The sequence below is a fragment of the Gastrolobium bilobum genome, unplaced genomic scaffold (assembly GCF_033153095.1).
Source record: "Gastrolobium bilobum isolate Gb01-03AN ecotype WA unplaced genomic scaffold, APGP_CSIRO_Gbil_v1 utg23698, whole genome shotgun sequence".
In the NCBI taxonomy this organism is placed as follows: Eukaryota; Viridiplantae; Streptophyta; class Magnoliopsida; order Fabales; family Fabaceae; genus Gastrolobium; species Gastrolobium bilobum.
The window spans coordinates 39,370-56,580 of NW_026897033.1; the positions used below are offsets into that span (position 1 = coordinate 39,370).

The window sequence follows — 17,211 nt, forward strand, 5'->3', positions numbered from 1 at the left end:
AGTGTAACACCCCCAAATTTCTAACAATTTTTAAAACATTTTTTTAATAAATAAATAGTCAAAATTCACGTTTTATATAATTATGATAATAGAAATATTGCGGAAGCTAATCTAAAACTAATTTGGGGAAATATTACCGCTGCACTTGTACAGGGACAAATGTAAGGCTAACTCTAGCGCGATCCTTTGGAACCTGTTTCACTGAAACTCTGCTCTCCCGTAGGATCATTGCAGCAAACAAACACAAAAGTCAGCAAAGCTGATAATCTTAATGTAACATCCTGAGCGCTGATGAGGGCAGGGAGTGATCGCCGGTGCAAAGAGGCACAGACAAAGAGCGGCTCCTGACAGGCTTCCATTGGGGGGTTACATGCATGAATGAATCGAATCGACACCCGAAAGAGAGTGATTCCAAAGACTGTGCAGGAATGAAACTGTACAGTTTGGGATAACTTATAAGAATTAATTGGTACTACCTATACTAACAAGATGCATCTACTTTTCGGTAGCCTAGAATAGAAGAACTCCATAGTTAAGCGTGCTTGACTTGGGGCAATTCTGGGATGGGTGACCTTCTGGGAAGTTTTTTCGGGAAGTGTGCGAGTGAGGAAAAAGCACACTGAAAAGTCTCGTGTTAGTATGTGGGGATAGTCATTGATTCTTGAAGCGACCGGACGTTACACTTAATAAAAAACAAATATATAACTTAATATAAAAGATGAAATCAAATAACAACGGACTCAAATAATAATTCAATATGCATCATATATATATATGATTAAATCTATTATTATAAAATTATCTTATATCCCCTTTTGTTCCTTCTAAGGTAACTAACTAACTGTTCCCTGTTTCATAAAACAACAGACTAATTTATAATTGCAGTAAATATAACTCAGGAAACAGAGGCGAGGATGAGTGACGATCATGTGAATATAACTCAGGAACTAGAGACAACACTTATAAGAAGACAAGGAGCAAGGATGAAGATGAGGCCTGGGTGGCTGAGTGACTATGTGACTCATGCAAAGAGAAACTGAAGTCTAGACATGTGAAACCTGAAGAACCACGTGGATTGCATACACACTTACAGCACTTGTTGGGCTTATTATGAGGCCCAATAACTTTATTATAGGACTGAACAGAATGAATGATAAATAGGAGGGAAGTGGCATTTTCTTTTTTATCAAAATACTGGATAATTGATTTCAATTCTCTCTTTGTATTCTGGAGTTCACAGCATCCTCGAATTGCCGCCGTTATAGTAATATTCAGTGTTTCTATATTCCAATTGCTACGAACGCTTATGAACAGGCCTATAACATGCATGGATTATGGGTTTAACGGGTGATTCGTAAAACCAAATTCGGTTGTTAATACGTAATCGTTGAAGGAAGCTTAGCAGTTTGATATGAGTAAGGGGCAAAAAAGGCAAATTATGAATAAAGGGTAGTAAATAATCGAATAATTGTGAGTTTGTTGTAACAGAATACTGTTAGTTAGTTGGTGTATAAAAGGGAAAAGGGAATTGTGTAGAATGTTGTAAACCCATTTTCTGTTTGTAATAAACTAATCGTTCTCGCCTCTTTCTTCTTCTTAACTTTGCTTTTTTGTCATCTTCAATTTCTGTTATGCAAAATAGGATCCAAATCCTATCACGGTCACATGCTTAGTTTTCAGTGAGTGGGTAATGAAGTAGAAGTAGAAGTAGAAGTGTAGGTCTCCTTTCTTCATTTTGATATCGACAATGTTGGCAGGAGAAGAAGAAAAAGTGGAAAACATGCAGGTGATATTCAAAGGGTACATTGATGGAGTTGCTAAAGAGACTGATATGGAACTCAAGCTTACAAAAATTGAACTCAAGCTTCTCACTCAAGCTCAAGGCACTAGTGGTCTTCTTGTCAAGAATCTTTACCTTTATTGCGACCCATACGTGTGCGAAGTCGTACGCGTGATTTCGATGGATCTTATATCCCTTTTGTTCGTTCCGAGTTAACTAACTAACTAACTAACTCTTCCCCTGTTTCTTAAAACAACAGATTAATTTATAATTGCAGTGAATATAACTCAGGAAACACTTATAAGAAGACAAGGAGCAAGGATGAGGATGAGGCGTAGGTGACTGAGTGACTATGTGACTCATGCAAAGAGAAACTGAGGTCTAGACATGTGGAACCTGAAGAACGTGGATTGCATACACACTTAAAGCACTTGTTGGGCTTATTATGAGGCCCAATAACTTTATTATAGGACTGAACAAAATGAACCATAAATAGGAGGGAAGTGGCATTTTCTTTTTTATCAAAATATTGGATAATTGATTTCAATTCTCTCTCTTTGTATTCTCGAGTTGAGTTTACAGCATCCTTGAATTGCCGCCATTATAGTAATATTCAGTGTTTCTATATTCCAATTGCTATGAGAGCATACAAACGCTTATGAGATAAATTTATTTAATATATAAATATAATAAATTATTTTAATATAATGATTTTCGTTTATTTATTTTTATATAATAGTTTTGGACGGAAATAGAATTCCGTCGAAAATTCATAAATAAAATTTCTTTTTTATTTAGTTTTATATAATGGTTTTCGATAAAAATCAAATTCCGTCGAAAATTCATAAATAAAATATTTTTTTGATTTATTTTTATATAATAATTTTCGACGAAAAACGAATTCCGTCGAAAATTCATAATAATAATTTCTTTTTTATTTTTTTTAATATAATGATTTACGACGGAAAATGAATTCTGTTGAAAAATTCATAAAATTAATTTCTTTTTTATTTGTTTTAGATAATGGTTTTCGACGGAAATCGAATTCCGTCGAAAATTCATAAATAAAATTTCTATTTAATTTTTTTTATATAATGATTTTCTACGGAAATCGAATTTCGTAAAAAATTCATAAATAAAATTTCTTTTTTATTTATTTTTATATAATGGTGAAAATTCATAAATATATATATTTTTTGATTTATTTTTATATAATGATTTTCGACGAAAATCGAATTCCGTAAAAAATTAATAGATATAATTTCTTTTTTATTTATTTTATATAATCATTTTCGATGGAAATCGAATTCCGTTAAAAATTCATAAATATAACTTTTTTAATTTTTTTATATAATAATTTTCGACGGAATTAATTATCTGTCGAAAATTTTGACGGAATACGTTTTTCGGTTGAAATTTTCGTCTTTAATTTTGACGAAATATTTTGCGTCAAAATGTTTCATCGAAAATTTAGTCTTTTCTAGTAGTGTCATACAAGCTCGTCTCAAAGGCCATCAGAATGCAGGTTTTTTTGCCAAGTCTTTACTTGCACTTATACCCACGCTTTCTGAAAGATGTTTCAAGTTACTACAAGCAGGGAAAGATTTTTTATGTTGGAAGACATGAATGAAGGCTTGGAAAGGTTGGTCTTTTCTATGGCAAGAACGTTGGTAAGCAAGTCATTCGCGTTGCTCGGGAATGATTTTCTTTTTTCCGAGCAGAAGCTTGTTAGTTTCTACTAAGTAGTAAAACATATTCACTTGAATTTTTTCATGTATATGTGCTCTAGTTGAGTTTCGGAATCGTTTGATGTTAGATGATATCACCATAGCAGATAAACAAGATAAAAAAGATTAAATGTAGTCTCGGCCACAATAATTGATGGCATCATTTTGATGTTTTTGTATGAAATATTAGTTTCAATGAATTAGTATTGTTCAAAAGAAAATATTGGTTATTCGAGGACCCGGGTGCATAAGCCCATGATTAAATGAAAAAAAAAACTATGTCCTCTAGTCTAGTAGGTCAAGGAATGGTTGAGGTACAAGAGGACTCTAAAAAAAACTACCTTTATTTTAACAAAAAATAGTATTGTCATCAAAATGGTAGATCAGTTAGCATAAGGAAACTAATAAAGGTGAGCGTATGAGGTTATGTTCGATTATCATTTTTGGAAGAAGTTTAAAGTCTTGGACCCATATTAAATCGGACTAGTCGCGAAGCGATGAACCGATTGAAATATCTAAGAAAAGAAGAAGCAATATTATCTATCACTATTATTAGCAATTATAATTGTCCTTAATCCCTAATTTTTATTTAGTAAAATCTCGCCCTTTGATCCGTAAGAATATTTTACTTGTGGTTTAGTTGCTGATTTAAATTATAGGACAATTTAGATTTTCAATTATTTAAACTAATTCAGCGTTACTCCTCTTATTATCTCCAAAAGAGCTAAAACGAAAAGTTTGAATACTTGAATGCATAATTTAAAGTAGAATGTTCAGGTTTGCTTAAGCTTCTATAAATTCAAGTCTTAGTCGTTGATGAGAAGGTAGCTAATATTTTGAATTGTTTTTTTTTTTTTTTTTAAAAAAAAGATAGTCAAATTTGATGACTGCAGATAAGCGTACAAACGTTTATGAACGGGCCCATAATATGGTTATGAGCGGGCCTATAACGTGCATGGATTGTGAATTTAATGGGTGTCTGGAACGAATAACCCCAAATCAACCGGGCTGCCCTGAATTGATGGGGCAGGACTCAGGACTCGGAGGGCGTTAATACATAACCGAACCGCAGGTGTAAGTAGATTAACAAAGTGGGCGGTCCGCTTCATCTCGCTATCAACCGGCCAAAAAATGAGCCAGTCCGCCTCGCTTTTGAAAGTGGGTTGAAAAACTCAGCCCGCCCCGCCTCGTTTGGTGGGTTGGGCGGGTTAGCTTGCCAGCCCGAACCTATTTTACACTAACCCGCCTATGCCCGCCATCGGCCCGTCAAAAAATGAGCCTATCCCGACTCGTCCCGCTTTTAAGATGAGTTTAAAAACTTACCCAGCCCCTTTTAACGGGTTGGGCGGATTGACCTGCCGAGCGGCGGAGCCCGTTTTGCGGGCTATACGTGTAAGAGATGTTAGGTAAAAGTAGAAGATGGCTCGTGGACACGACGACACTTTAGTACCCAACCAGCTACTTGGGTTAGGTGCATCAAATAAAACTAAAATTAAAAGTAGAAGTAGAAGTCACATGCTTAGTTTTCAGCGAGTGGGTACTGAACTGAAGTAGTAGAAGCAGAATTAGTAGAGTAGTTCTCATTTTTTGCATTTGGATCTCAACGATGATCGCAGGAGAAGAAGAAAAAGTGGAAAACAAGCAGGTCATATTCAAAGGGTACATAGATGGAGTTCCTAAAGAGACCGATATGGAACTCAAGCTTACAAAAATTGAACTCAAGCTTCCCACTCAAGCTCAAGGCACTAGTGCTCTACTTGTCAAGAATCTCTACCTCTCTTGTGACCCATACATGCGAGGTCGTATGCGTGATTTCCATGGATCTTATATAGCCCCTTTTGTTCCTTCTCAGGTAATTAATTAACTAATTAACTAACTAACTCTTCCCCTGTTTCTTAAAAACAATAGACTAATTTATAATTGAATACAGTAAGTAATATTCATCAGAGCATGTGATTGATTGTGTATTTTGATGAAGGTCCTTGAAGGTTTTGGTGTATCGAAAGTTATATTCTCTGATAATCCAAATTTCAAGGCAGGCGATTTCATCTCTGGATTCACTGGCTGGGAAGAATATAGCTTCATCCATAAAACAGATCAGTTGAGAAAAATTCAGCCAGATCATCAAATTCCCCTCTCCTTCCATCTCGGTCTTCTTGGTATGCCACTCCTCTTCATTAATATCATGCTAGCTTTGTTTTCTTCTTTTATCATTTTAGATTTGTAAATTCTTACTCTTTGTATTGGTTTCATTCTCTTTATGATTATTTTTTGAATCCTGTTTCACAACTATGCTGAAGGAATAAAGTTTTCAGTAGGATAATTGTGACCTCAAGAAAAAAAAAACTCCCACGAGCATGAGCAGAGATGATTTCTTTTGATCCACTGAACCAATAGTAGTTTAGTTTGCTTTTCAATTTAATAATATTTTCAAATAATGGATTATCAGCGGTGATCAACAGTTTTGAGTGCCTCAAGGTTTGGATTTTAAGTTGTTGAAAGTGTAGACACTTCTTGCAGTCAAGTAATTCGCTCAGGCTGAACATTTTAGCCACCATTTGATAAAATAGGATAGCACCATTTTATGCATAGTTATTATTTTCATATTCAAGGTTGGTATTGTCAAAACCTTGAATATCCTCTTACCATGCTGGATTTATGTTTTTCCGTTTTCTGATTTATGTGTGAAAGTGAATCCATCTCCCATTCTTATATTGGAGAACCTGTTCCAATTGACTCATTTTGATAAATAATATTAACCCATCATATTTTGTTGTTGTTAATTTTATAGGAATGCCAGGTTTTACAGCTTATGCAGGATTTTATGAGGTCTGCTCCCCAAGCAAAGGAGAATATGTTTTTGTATCTGCAGCATCAGGTGCTGTAGGTCAGCTTGTAGGCCAACTTGCTAAGTTGCATGGGTGTTATGTAGTTGGAAGTGCTGGCTCAAAGGAAAAGGTCAATTTCACTAATAATTTATTGTATGATTGCGGAAAAACAAATTAGTGCTTGAATTACTTTTTCCTGCATGAATAAAATAGATGTTGTTTTGGCAATCAGACACACATGACACAAATACTTGGACTAGTATTTAGTTGAGTTGCTTATTAAATCTGTTATATTAGGTTGACCTTCTAAAGAATAAGCTTGGATTCGACGAAGCTTTTAACTACAAGGAAGAATTAGACTTGGATGCTGCTCTGAAGAGGTGTGTAACAGGCTCGAGGATAATATATATAGTTTTGTCTTTGAAAAGGAAAATGACTTAGAAAATAAAAAGTTTGTTTGAGAAATAAGGTTCCTTATATAAGCACTTCTCACTCGTTATATCCTTAATGACTTCCACAATCAAAACTGAAGACACCATTTTTTTCTGGCTCACTGGACAGGTATTTTCCACAAGGCATTGACATCTACTTCGATAACGTGGGTGGGGACATGCTTGATGCTGCACTCCTTAACATGAGGATTCATGGTAGAATTGCACTCTGTGGGATGGTGTCTCAGAATAGCCTTTCTAATCCCCAAGGGATTCACAACTTATACAATCTCATTACAAAGCGCGTCAGAATGCAGGGTTTTTTGCAAAGTGATTACTTGCACTTATACCCTCGCTTTCTGGAACATGTTTCTAGTTACTACAAGCAGGGAAAGATTTTTTATGTTGAAGACATGAATGAAGGCTTGGAAAGTGCTCCAGCTGCTTTGGTTGGACTTTTCTATGGCAAGAACGTTGGTAAGCAAGTCATTCGCGTTGCCCATGAATGATTTTCTTTTTTTCTTTATTCCCTAGCAGAAGCTTGTTATGTTGTAAAACTTAATTCACTTGAATTTTTTCATCTCTATGTGCTCTAGTTTAGTTTCGGAATCGTTTGAAGTTAGATGATATCACCATAGCAGATAAACAAGATAAAGAAAGATTAAATGTAGTCTCAGCCACGATAATTCCCTGGCCAATGGCAATGCATATGAGCATGAAATTTGCACAACTAACACAAATGTATGTGTCTCAATTTTTAAAAAAAATATGTAAGTACCTCAATAAATGGCATATGTAGACGAAGACATTAGTTATTGATCACATCATGAATTGCAACTGCATACAAATATTAATTTTTTTTTATTTTTGTATTTTATAATTGATAACTATAAAAACGATATTTTATAATTTCACATGAATTTAATTTGTGATAAATTTTATAATATAAAAAAGTTTAAAACTTGGCGTTCTTTTAAAAATGTAATCAAGTTTGATTTTATCTTGAAAGGCTGATTTAAGTTATCGATCATTTTATTATGTAAGAGTTTGACGAATAAACTTACATAATATAATATAGTTGTATCAAATAACTGATAAAGTTATAATGCTTTTTTAACAATTTATCTTATCAGGCTTGATTCGTCGTATTAAATAATTTATTTATTTATCGACTCTCATATAATAAGAGAGAAAAAAAATTAGCTGACACATATAAATCAGAGATAAAATTTATTTTATATTTTTTCTTTCTCCTCTTTCTTCTGATTTATGTATGTATGAGATTTTTTTCTTTCTAGATACATGAAAATTGATTTTTTTTTTTTTTATGTATAGGTGAAAAATAAAATGTAGCAATAGAGAAGGTTATAACCACTAAAGCACGGACACGCTCGTCCAAAAAAATTTGTGTGTTGGACACGCGATCAATATTTAGAGAAACGCGGTCAACTCTCTGACAGACACATTTTTTCGTTACGCGGTTAACTTTTTCTAACACGCGGTCAACGTCAGGACACGCTTGGACACATTATTTTTTTAAAAAAAAATCTTAATTTTATTTTGTTAACTAAATATAAAAAATAATTTATAAATTAATTTTTTTCTGTTATGAAATTTGACATGAAAAATTAACAAAGTACGAAAAATTATTTAAGACTTTAATGTTTCTTAAGTGATGTAAATAAGTTATTTACATTCGCTCCCAAAACGACGTCGTTTTTTATTGAAAAACTAAAAAATTATATTGAAAAAGACTATTACAAAAATACTTTGATTTTCGTTTCAAAACGACGTCGTTTTGGACTCACAGTAGATAAATTATCTACATTGATTGTAGAAAAAAGTGAATCCATTATTTATATTTATATTTATGTCGTGAAATTTAAATATTTGATTGGTTGTGTGACTTATTATGAATTTTTATATATTAAATATAAATTATATCATATATATTAAAAAATTTATTTAATATCAAAACGTGTTTCAACGTGTCCAAATATAACATTTTTAAAATTAACGTATCGGCGTGTCGTGTCTAGTATTTCGTGTCCGTGTATTAAATATAAATTATATTATATATATTAAAATAGTATATTAGAAATTTCACCGTTTACGAGAGGCGTAACTCACTTGATGGGTCAGGTGAAAGCAGAAAAGAAGTCATGAAAAGCATGCTTTTGTGGGGCCCATGAGCGACCCAACACACGGGCATCGGTTGAAAAAAAAGGAAAAAATTGGGATAAAAATGGAATTAAAACGAAAATGTAGGTTTAAATGAGAAGAAAATTTATTTATTTTGAAAAAAAAAAAAAAGTGCCTAATTAAGTAGGTTAGAAGAAATTTTCCCAACTCACGCTCTCTTCTGCTTCTTCATTACGCCCGCAATTGATTGAGCCAAATGGTCAACGCAACCTATTCCCGACGGAATCTCTGTCATCCACCACGTGTCTTCTTCCCATAGGACCCTTCTCTCTCCTCTTTCTCTTCATTCCTCTAACCCTCCTCTTCGAAATTTGAATCACTACCATACCATCGATACAGGTTCGTCCTCTCCTCTCTCTCTCTCTCTCTCTCTCTCTCTCTCTCTCTCAGTTACATCATCGTGCCAGTTTCTTTGTTTTAGGGTTTTAATTTCGCTCTATTTCTCAATTTCGTTCATCCTATGTTTCATTCTTCCATATCTAGATCCTTCCACGTCTAGGTTTTTGTTTTTTGCCACTCACTTTTTTTTATTTACTTTTTGTTTTTGCTACTTCTATGTGTTTTGCGTTTTGATTTGGCCAATTGGCTATGTTAATTTGGGCTATCGAATTATGGACTTGTCTGATTCCCGGAAAAATTAGAGAAATGGATTGGGAAATTTTTGGATTGTGGAATATTGCGACATTTAGGTAATGAATCTCATGTTATTCTTTTTCTTTTCTAATTTTTGTGAATTTTAGTTTGCAGGATTAAGGTGTAAGATTAGCCAAGGCGAAAAATGGCAGCTGCAGAATCTTCTCGCGAGGAGAATGTTTACATGGCGAAGTTGGCAGAGCAGACGGAGCGATATGAGGAGATGATTGAGTTCATGGAGAAGGTTGTGAAGACGGTGGATGTTGATGAGTTGACTGTGGAGGAGAGGAATCTCCTCTCTGTTGCTTACAAGAATGTTATTGGGGCAAGAAGGGCTTCTTGGAGGATCATTTCCTCCATTGAGCAGAAGGAGGAGAGTAGGGGCAATGATGACCATGTTGCTCTTATAAAAGAGTACAAAACCAAGATTGAGACTGAACTCAGCAAGATCTGTGATGGGATTTTGAGCCTCCTTGACTCTAATCTGATCCCATCTGCTGCATCTCCCGAATCTAAATTGTTTTACCTTAAAATGAAGGGTGATTACCACAGGTACCTTGCTGAGTTTAAAAGTGGGTCAGAAAGAAAAGAAGCTGCGGAGAATACTTTGTTAGCTTACAAATCGGCTCAGGTATAGAAATGTAGCAGTTTAAGCATTCTACATTCATCATTTAATCCGATATGATGTTTATAATTATTTGAATGATGTTACAGTAGTGATTACGAAACTCAAAATTTGTGTGTTTACTTGATCCAGGACATTGCTCTTGCAGAACTGGCCCCAACCCACCCGATAAGGCTGGGTCTTGCACTCAACTTTTCTGTGTTCTATTATGAAATCCTTAACTCCCCCGATCGTGCTTGTAATCTTGCGAAACAGGTATCTTTACTTGGTATATGATCTAAAGGCTGATATATTTTTTTATACATTGACCAGTATATCTTAGTTGAACATAGATGAAAAAATTGTATTTATGTGTTAGTATAGACCTCAGCCTTGAGCCAATGTTCTGAGTACCAGGCACTACGGAGCTGCAGGGGAATAGCCTCTCATCACATTGCAGCAGGATAGCAATTTCTTTTAAATTTATCAATCTAATTAGGAGACAATATATTTTGACATGATTCAATATTCTTTGAGTTGATGAACATCCCTGTAGTAATCAGATGAATTGAGTTTGCGAAATCAGAGTACCAAACTTCTCCTTGGGAGGATAGATGGGGTGATTCACCCCTACAGTATCGTCACCGCAATAGAGTTTAACCACCAAGTTCGGGATGGATTGGTGTGGTTCCTCTACACCTAGGACACCAGAATATCGAACCATAAATGAAGAAAGGCACGAGATAAAAGAAAGCATATTGGCTATTCATTGTGAGACCCAAATTCTTGACTGGATCTTTGATGGCAGTTTGTTAGTTAAAACTGATTTTTTATGGGCTGGTGAGGGTCAAGATCTTCCTGTATTATGTTTGACGGGAATCTTTTGTGTCCACCCTCTTTACTTGGCAAAGTCATAATAAATAAAATTCATACATTTTAGCAATTTTTATTGAAGAAAATTGTATGAATTTAGTTCTTATTTAAGAGATTGAACTTTGCATTGTGTTACGAATTTCAATAGTGTACATTCCTTATTCAGTTTTCTCTTCTATTATTTGACAAGGTTGATGTATCATTTAGACAGTTATCTAGCGCTTCCCATGTCCTGTTATGATGGGTCTAAAAGACTCTGATGTTTTATTTTTTCATTCTCCCTTACTTTCCTTCCTCTTCTCTGTAGTGATTTATGTAAAACACTTAATTATGGCAGGCATTTGATGAGGCAATTTCTGAGCTTGACACATTGGGTGAAGAGTCATACAAGGACAGTACATTGATCATGCAACTTCTGCGAGACAATCTGACTTTGTGGACATCTGACATCGCGGTCTCTCTCTCTCTCTCACACACACACATACCTAGTATTGTGTATTTATATACTAAATATTTATTGATTTGTGTTATAACTGTAGACTTTGAGAGTAGATCATTGGGTGTACATGTAGTCCTTTATTTTCTGTTGTCTATTCTTGATGGCTGAACAAAATTAAATTCTTGAGAAACAAGCGGTTTATAAGCTGGACACTAACAACATAAACTTTTTTTCTTCTGTGAGAGCAAAGCTTGTTCCACAGAAGATAGTTTCAAACAAATTTGAACTTGTTTAGTTGGACAGTTTTGTGGTTGTTGTCTAAGTACTTAGTACCTTGTTCCGAGCATTATTTTTGTCTCAAGTTGTGTAGTTGAGGTTTTCTTAAAGGACTCTTACAATTTTATCCTCAAACATGCTGAAACAATTACACAAACGATCAACATATGTTCTGGCTGAAGGTCTAATGCATTATGCACCTATGCTGTCTATTGTCATTGATAGCTTTTACACAGAGTATTAGGATTTGGCTATTTTTCAATCCAAGTTTTTTTTTTGATTTGCCTCTGAATATTTCAGGATGAAGCTGGAGATGAGATCAAGGAAACATCTAAGCAACAAACAGATGATGGGCAGCAGTAATGTGGTAGTTAATGGGATATGTATTCTGTAGTTTACCTTGGGAGACCCTTGATATAGATTTCATGTGGGTTGCCGTAGTAGGATTGTATCAATGGATTTCATGATTTCAAGTGAGGGTTGCGCTTGGGATTTACAGTGTTTCAGTGGATCATGTATGTGTTTTATTGATGAGAAGAATGAGATCTAGCTTGTTTAGTGATTTACAAATTTTCGATTGTTGCTAGAATATGAGTGCATAGCGTTCTTGTGAGATCCTTTTTCCGTAGCGGTGCTGTCTACGCTCCCGAATCATTACTGAAGCTAATAAGATTATTTCTTACTAAATGTAGAATTTGACTCCAGATGTATGTGGTTACTGGTTGGTCAAACTTTGAATGTCCTTTTACATATCAAGCATTGAGTGGTAGCCCTTCATGATATTAGCGTGGTCTATATTGATTGGCGTCGTTATAGAAACTTGAATTTCACTTTGCCATTCATGAAATGCTTTTCAGTTTTCAGGTCTTTCCTACTTTTCTTTTATAACATTTTTTTAAAAAGTTTTCCAAGGCGAATGCTTTTAGCATGGTTGCCATTGTTTGGTTAAATAGCTCGAGTCTTGAACAATTGAATTTGTAAGGGCATTAAATTGAGTATTGAGACTAGTAAAGGACGAGGAAACACCAATTTTGGTTTCTAAAAGATGTACGCGACATCAGTATCTCAAAGATAAACAGTCCTTGGACGATACATGAGAACTTTCGATGAGATGCCTCTCAGAAACATTCTCTTTCGTTCTGCTGTCGAAGTTACTCACGCTCCCAACACTTCAGTCATGCTCTCGGCTTGATTTCCTGGCTATTACAGTATATAGTTTTGTTAGTATTAATAAGGAGAAATTCTAGTCAGTGTCTTTTTTATTCGATTGAGTATAGTAATTTATGAGTTGACAAGAATCTCTAATTTGGGTTAGTTTATGGGTCATCTGTCAATTACTTCACACTGGCGAATTCAATAGGGCAGCTACTGAGATCCATTTATGGGATCACTTCCCTATATGTCTATGTCAATTACTTCACACGGACCAGTTCAATAGGGCAGCTACTAAGATCCATTTAAGAGATCACTTCCCATTATCTCTAAAGTGAAACTTTTGACAGTAGATGATCTCACTCTACCTTATTAACACAATTCCCAAAATTCTCACAATTCGCAAGGGGGTGTTTGTTACAAAAAAAAAAAAAATTAAGATTCCGGAAAACTGAAAGTTGTAATCGTATTTATCCATGTTTGGTATTAAAATTTTCTCAGAAATCTAATTTTTTTGGGATTTTATTTTGTGTGTAAATTTTTTTGAAAATACTATCCAAGAATACCACTTAGGAGGTGGTATTCTAAGATTTCTATGGTAAGGGAAAATTAACTACAACTAAACATAACATCAAGAAAATTAACCCAATATTGTCCGAAATATTTTAGTCTAGCAAACAACTTTTTTGTAACACTCCCAGAAAACTCATCTTCCCATCATATTTTTTAAAATCGTGATTTCTGGATAAAAATTTTTTTCTCTCTGCCAAACGCACCCAAATGTTATTAATGTTCCCGAGCGATGAACAAGTGAAACACCCCCTTCGCCTGCAAAGAAAATTCGTCTTGGTGAAGCTGTCTCAAAGGTCGGTTTGAACTAAATTAGTTCCAAGTTTTCTTCTTGTTTTCCCTCCTTGTCAATTGTCATTGTCCATCTTTTAAGACATGTTGTGATTCTTTTCATTTTTTGTTCCTTTCTAAATTTTTGGTCAGGGAATTGTCAATAATGAGCCTCTTTGTTATTTCATCGGGAGAGTATATCTTTTCTTGACACGTCTTGGTATAGACAAATACCGTTTAAGATTTAGGCAACACCTTAGAAATGAGATGGCCCATTATGCTGATAACTGTTGGGATACTGAGATTGAGTGTTTCTATGGCTGGATTGAGTGTGTTGGCATTGCCGAGATAGATCTGCATTTGACTTGAATGCTCACTCGGTAATCCCTCTAATTATTTGTATTCTTTGTCATAAGTTTTCTTTTTATAATGAAAATGTTAATTTTCTAGTTAAAACAAACAAAATATAAGGTGTATGTGCACAACAAGTTGCCTTACAATTACCAAAACAAAGTTTTTCTTTATTACTTTACCTCCCCTGGAGTTTGTTTATTTGTCACTTAACTCATCTTGAAGATTGGTTTCAAGTGTTTGGAGTTTAACTTGCATTTTTTTTAACTGAGAAAGTAATATCTTCACTTAAAATCAAATCATGTGAGGATAAAATGTATTTTGGAAAATATCAAAACAACTAAGCAAATTCCAATCTTATATTCTGTGGCGTACCACATTCTCATAATGCTTTTGTATTTGATACATAAGGAGAAAAGCGGTGTTCCACTAGTAGTGGCTCATGAAAAGTTTTCAGAACCTAAGGAAGTGGAGGTACTGTTTAATTCTAATAGTATTGATTTATTGATGGGATATACATGATTGGTCCCTGCAATTTCATGCACCACCCTCAAAAGTATTTGCTCATCATTGATTGACATGGTTTGTGAATTGTTTCAGAAATTGGTTATAGCTCCAGTTAAGAAGGAGTTGGGTCTGGCATTCAAAGGGGCTCAAAAGAATGTGGTTGAAGCACTTGAGGTAATTGATGGTGTAATTATTTTGGTTGGTTGTTAATTCCATGATTCTTTGTAAAAAAAATTTATATATGGAATTGGCAGGCAATGCATGAGGAAGAAGCTTTAAATATGAAGGGCTGCACTTGGAATCAAAAGGGGAAGTGGAGTTTAATGTGTGTACACTAGAGAAAACTGTGACTATTAAGAAGAATATGGTGACCATTCACATGGAGAAAAAGCATGTGAAAAAGAAAGAGTCTTTCAACACTCTTTCTACATGAGGCCAAGTAAAGCTGGGGATGAACAGTTAAATGTATTTTGCTTCCCTTCATTTGTGGCTCCTATTAAGTGTACGGTTTTCCCTCTGGTTCAGAATCAGAAGTATGAAGAGGTTGCTAAAGACATTTTCAAGTCATTGACTGCGGCTAAAATTTCGCATAAGATTGACATTATAGGTTTGTCCATAAAATAGATGTTCTCATTAATATGCATAATGTCATATAAAATTTTAGAGGTTTACCCTGGATGATTGCATGAATACATGTTAAAAATGTGTACTTTTTTCTAAAAGAAGAAATTCTTTAAGATGAAAATAAGAAAATTTTGTGAAATTCTGAGGATAAAACATTCTCCATGCTGAAAAAAGGTAAAACAAAACATCCAAGCAAAAGAGAAAACACCAATGGATTAAAGCTGCCCAATTTCTCTTCGTGTCTGTCTGTTAAGGAGAACAGAATGATATGCTTACACTAAGCAGAAGCTAATTGCCTATTCTCATAGCAAATCTGCTTTGGAGCCAAAGAAACCTTAAAAATAGTGTTATACACCGACCAAATATTCCAAAATATTAATAGCCTTTTACTTCTATCAAAAGTCAAAACCACTAAAGCTGGTCACCGAAAAAATTATGGATGACCTTAGTGCACACCCTGAATTCCAAAAAAGCTGACAGAATGTATTATTCCATTAAAAAAAATGTTATTTTTGACTTTTTCAAATCATAAATGCACCCTATGGGTGAGAAGAGTTTCAATGGTTCAGGATCACTATTTACTCAATGGTCCGGACCAATTAAAATTACACAAAAAATAAAAAAAGAGGAGAAAGAAAAAATAAAAAATAATTTTTTGTCCAAATATCACCTCTTAATTAGGAGAAAAGTTACTATGCACCCGGTGCAATGCACCTTTTTCTAAAAATAGAAAAAAACTAGGATATAGAAAGAAATATCTAAAATGATAGGGATAAAAGTGTCATAAAAAAAATTTTAATTTGGAAAAGGGAACACTGAATTATGGTGCACCGAGTCTTTTCTCCTTAATTAGAAGGACCACGTGAGGCCTGCACTGAAAAAAAAACCCTGTGGGCTCTTTGAGGATCCTGTTCTTAAAGCAGTGCTTTTTTGTTTTGTTTGTCAGTTGTCTATATTTGATTTATTTTAAATTGACTTTTCAAAGGTGCTTCTTCTTCATGGACATCCCTAAATCGGTGGATATATTATTTATTTTAAATAATGTGTGAAAATGGAAAATAATCCTTTGGCTTGATGCAGATTTCTTTATGGTCCTCCAGATACGTCGGTATACCCTTATATCCTTTCGTTAGAATTGGGATTTGAGTTATACTAGCCAACCACTCAAAACACTTTACAACCACAAGAAAGATCATAAGGATTTCACACTTCAAAAAAAAAAAAAGGGCCAACTAAGGTTTTAAGACACTATCTTTGCAATTTTATGCTTGCCTTATCATTTAGAATGGAATGGGCTCCAAAAAACCTTTTTATTGATAAGGTATAGGACATGATTGCTATTTTTTGGAGCATGAGTGAAACTAATCAAAAGAAACGAAGAGAAAATGAAATAGCTGGATAAAAACATCACTGTTGCGAACACGGCAAGTACATCGATCGTACAAATAATAAAATAATTAAATAAAAGTATCGTTCCAACAAAGATTAATTACAAACAATAATTTTACCATTTTTATCTAAGTTAGACAATTCCAAAAATGATTTCACATGTAACTAATATTTAATTAAAAATTAAATATAGATAACAGTAGAAGACATTATGTAAAAGACTGATTTAAAATAAAAAAAGAGTATTAAAAATTGAGAATAAAAATACAGCTAGGGTCTATTTCACCTTTGATTCCCCTTAAGTGAATTAAATTAATTCAATAAAATTCTAACCCTATTGTTATCAAACGATTCATCATCTAATTATTAATTGGTTAAATCCATAATGTCTTAGTTATTTAATCCTTTAATCTAATTAGAATCCTAATTTCTTAGAAATTCTTTTTAAATTAAGCATTAAACGCGATGAATTTCGCACGTTTGCAACTCTTACCAGTCTATGTCTAGAAATAAGCAAAAATTGGTATTTATCCTAGTCCGATTAAAATCTTAAAT

The 17,211-nt window shown here is 34.0% G+C and overlaps 2 protein-coding genes across 6 annotated transcripts; both read left to right on the forward strand.

Annotated features, from left to right (window-relative positions):
- Positions 1 to 5,003: 5,003 nt before the first annotated feature.
- On the forward strand, positions 5,004 to 7,476 carry LOC133303554 (2-alkenal reductase (NADP(+)-dependent)). Of its 4 annotated transcripts, none has more exons than XM_061503472.1 (5): positions 5,004 to 5,359; positions 5,486 to 5,666; positions 6,299 to 6,465; positions 6,633 to 6,715; positions 6,897 to 7,476. In XM_061503472.1, exons 1-5 carry the CDS (start codon positions 5,114 to 5,116, stop codon positions 7,273 to 7,275), a joined length of 1,056 nt encoding a protein of 351 aa, XP_061359456.1. In that variant the 5' UTR covers positions 5,004 to 5,113; the 3' UTR covers positions 7,276 to 7,476. The 4 variants fall into 4 exon arrangements, with proteins under 4 accessions (XP_061359456.1, XP_061359458.1, XP_061359457.1 ...); XM_061503474.1 differs by having other exon boundaries at positions 6,648 to 6,715; XM_061503473.1 differs by having other exon boundaries at positions 5,004 to 5,347.
- A 1,658-nt stretch (positions 7,477 to 9,134) lies between these two features.
- On the forward strand, positions 9,135 to 12,523 carry LOC133303563 (14-3-3-like protein A). 2 transcript variants are annotated; one of them, XM_061503483.1, is made up of 5 exons: positions 9,135 to 9,307; positions 9,716 to 10,232; positions 10,359 to 10,481; positions 11,416 to 11,532; positions 12,094 to 12,523. In XM_061503483.1, the coding sequence occupies exons 2-5, from the start codon at positions 9,747 to 9,749 to the stop codon at positions 12,154 to 12,156; spliced, it is 789 nt and encodes a 262-aa protein (XP_061359467.1). In that variant the 5' UTR covers positions 9,135 to 9,307; positions 9,716 to 9,746; the 3' UTR covers positions 12,157 to 12,523. The 2 variants fall into 2 exon arrangements, with proteins under 2 accessions (XP_061359467.1, XP_061359466.1); XM_061503482.1 differs by having other exon boundaries at positions 9,709 to 10,232; positions 12,094 to 12,522.
- The last annotated feature ends 4,688 nt before the right edge of the window (positions 12,524 to 17,211 follow it).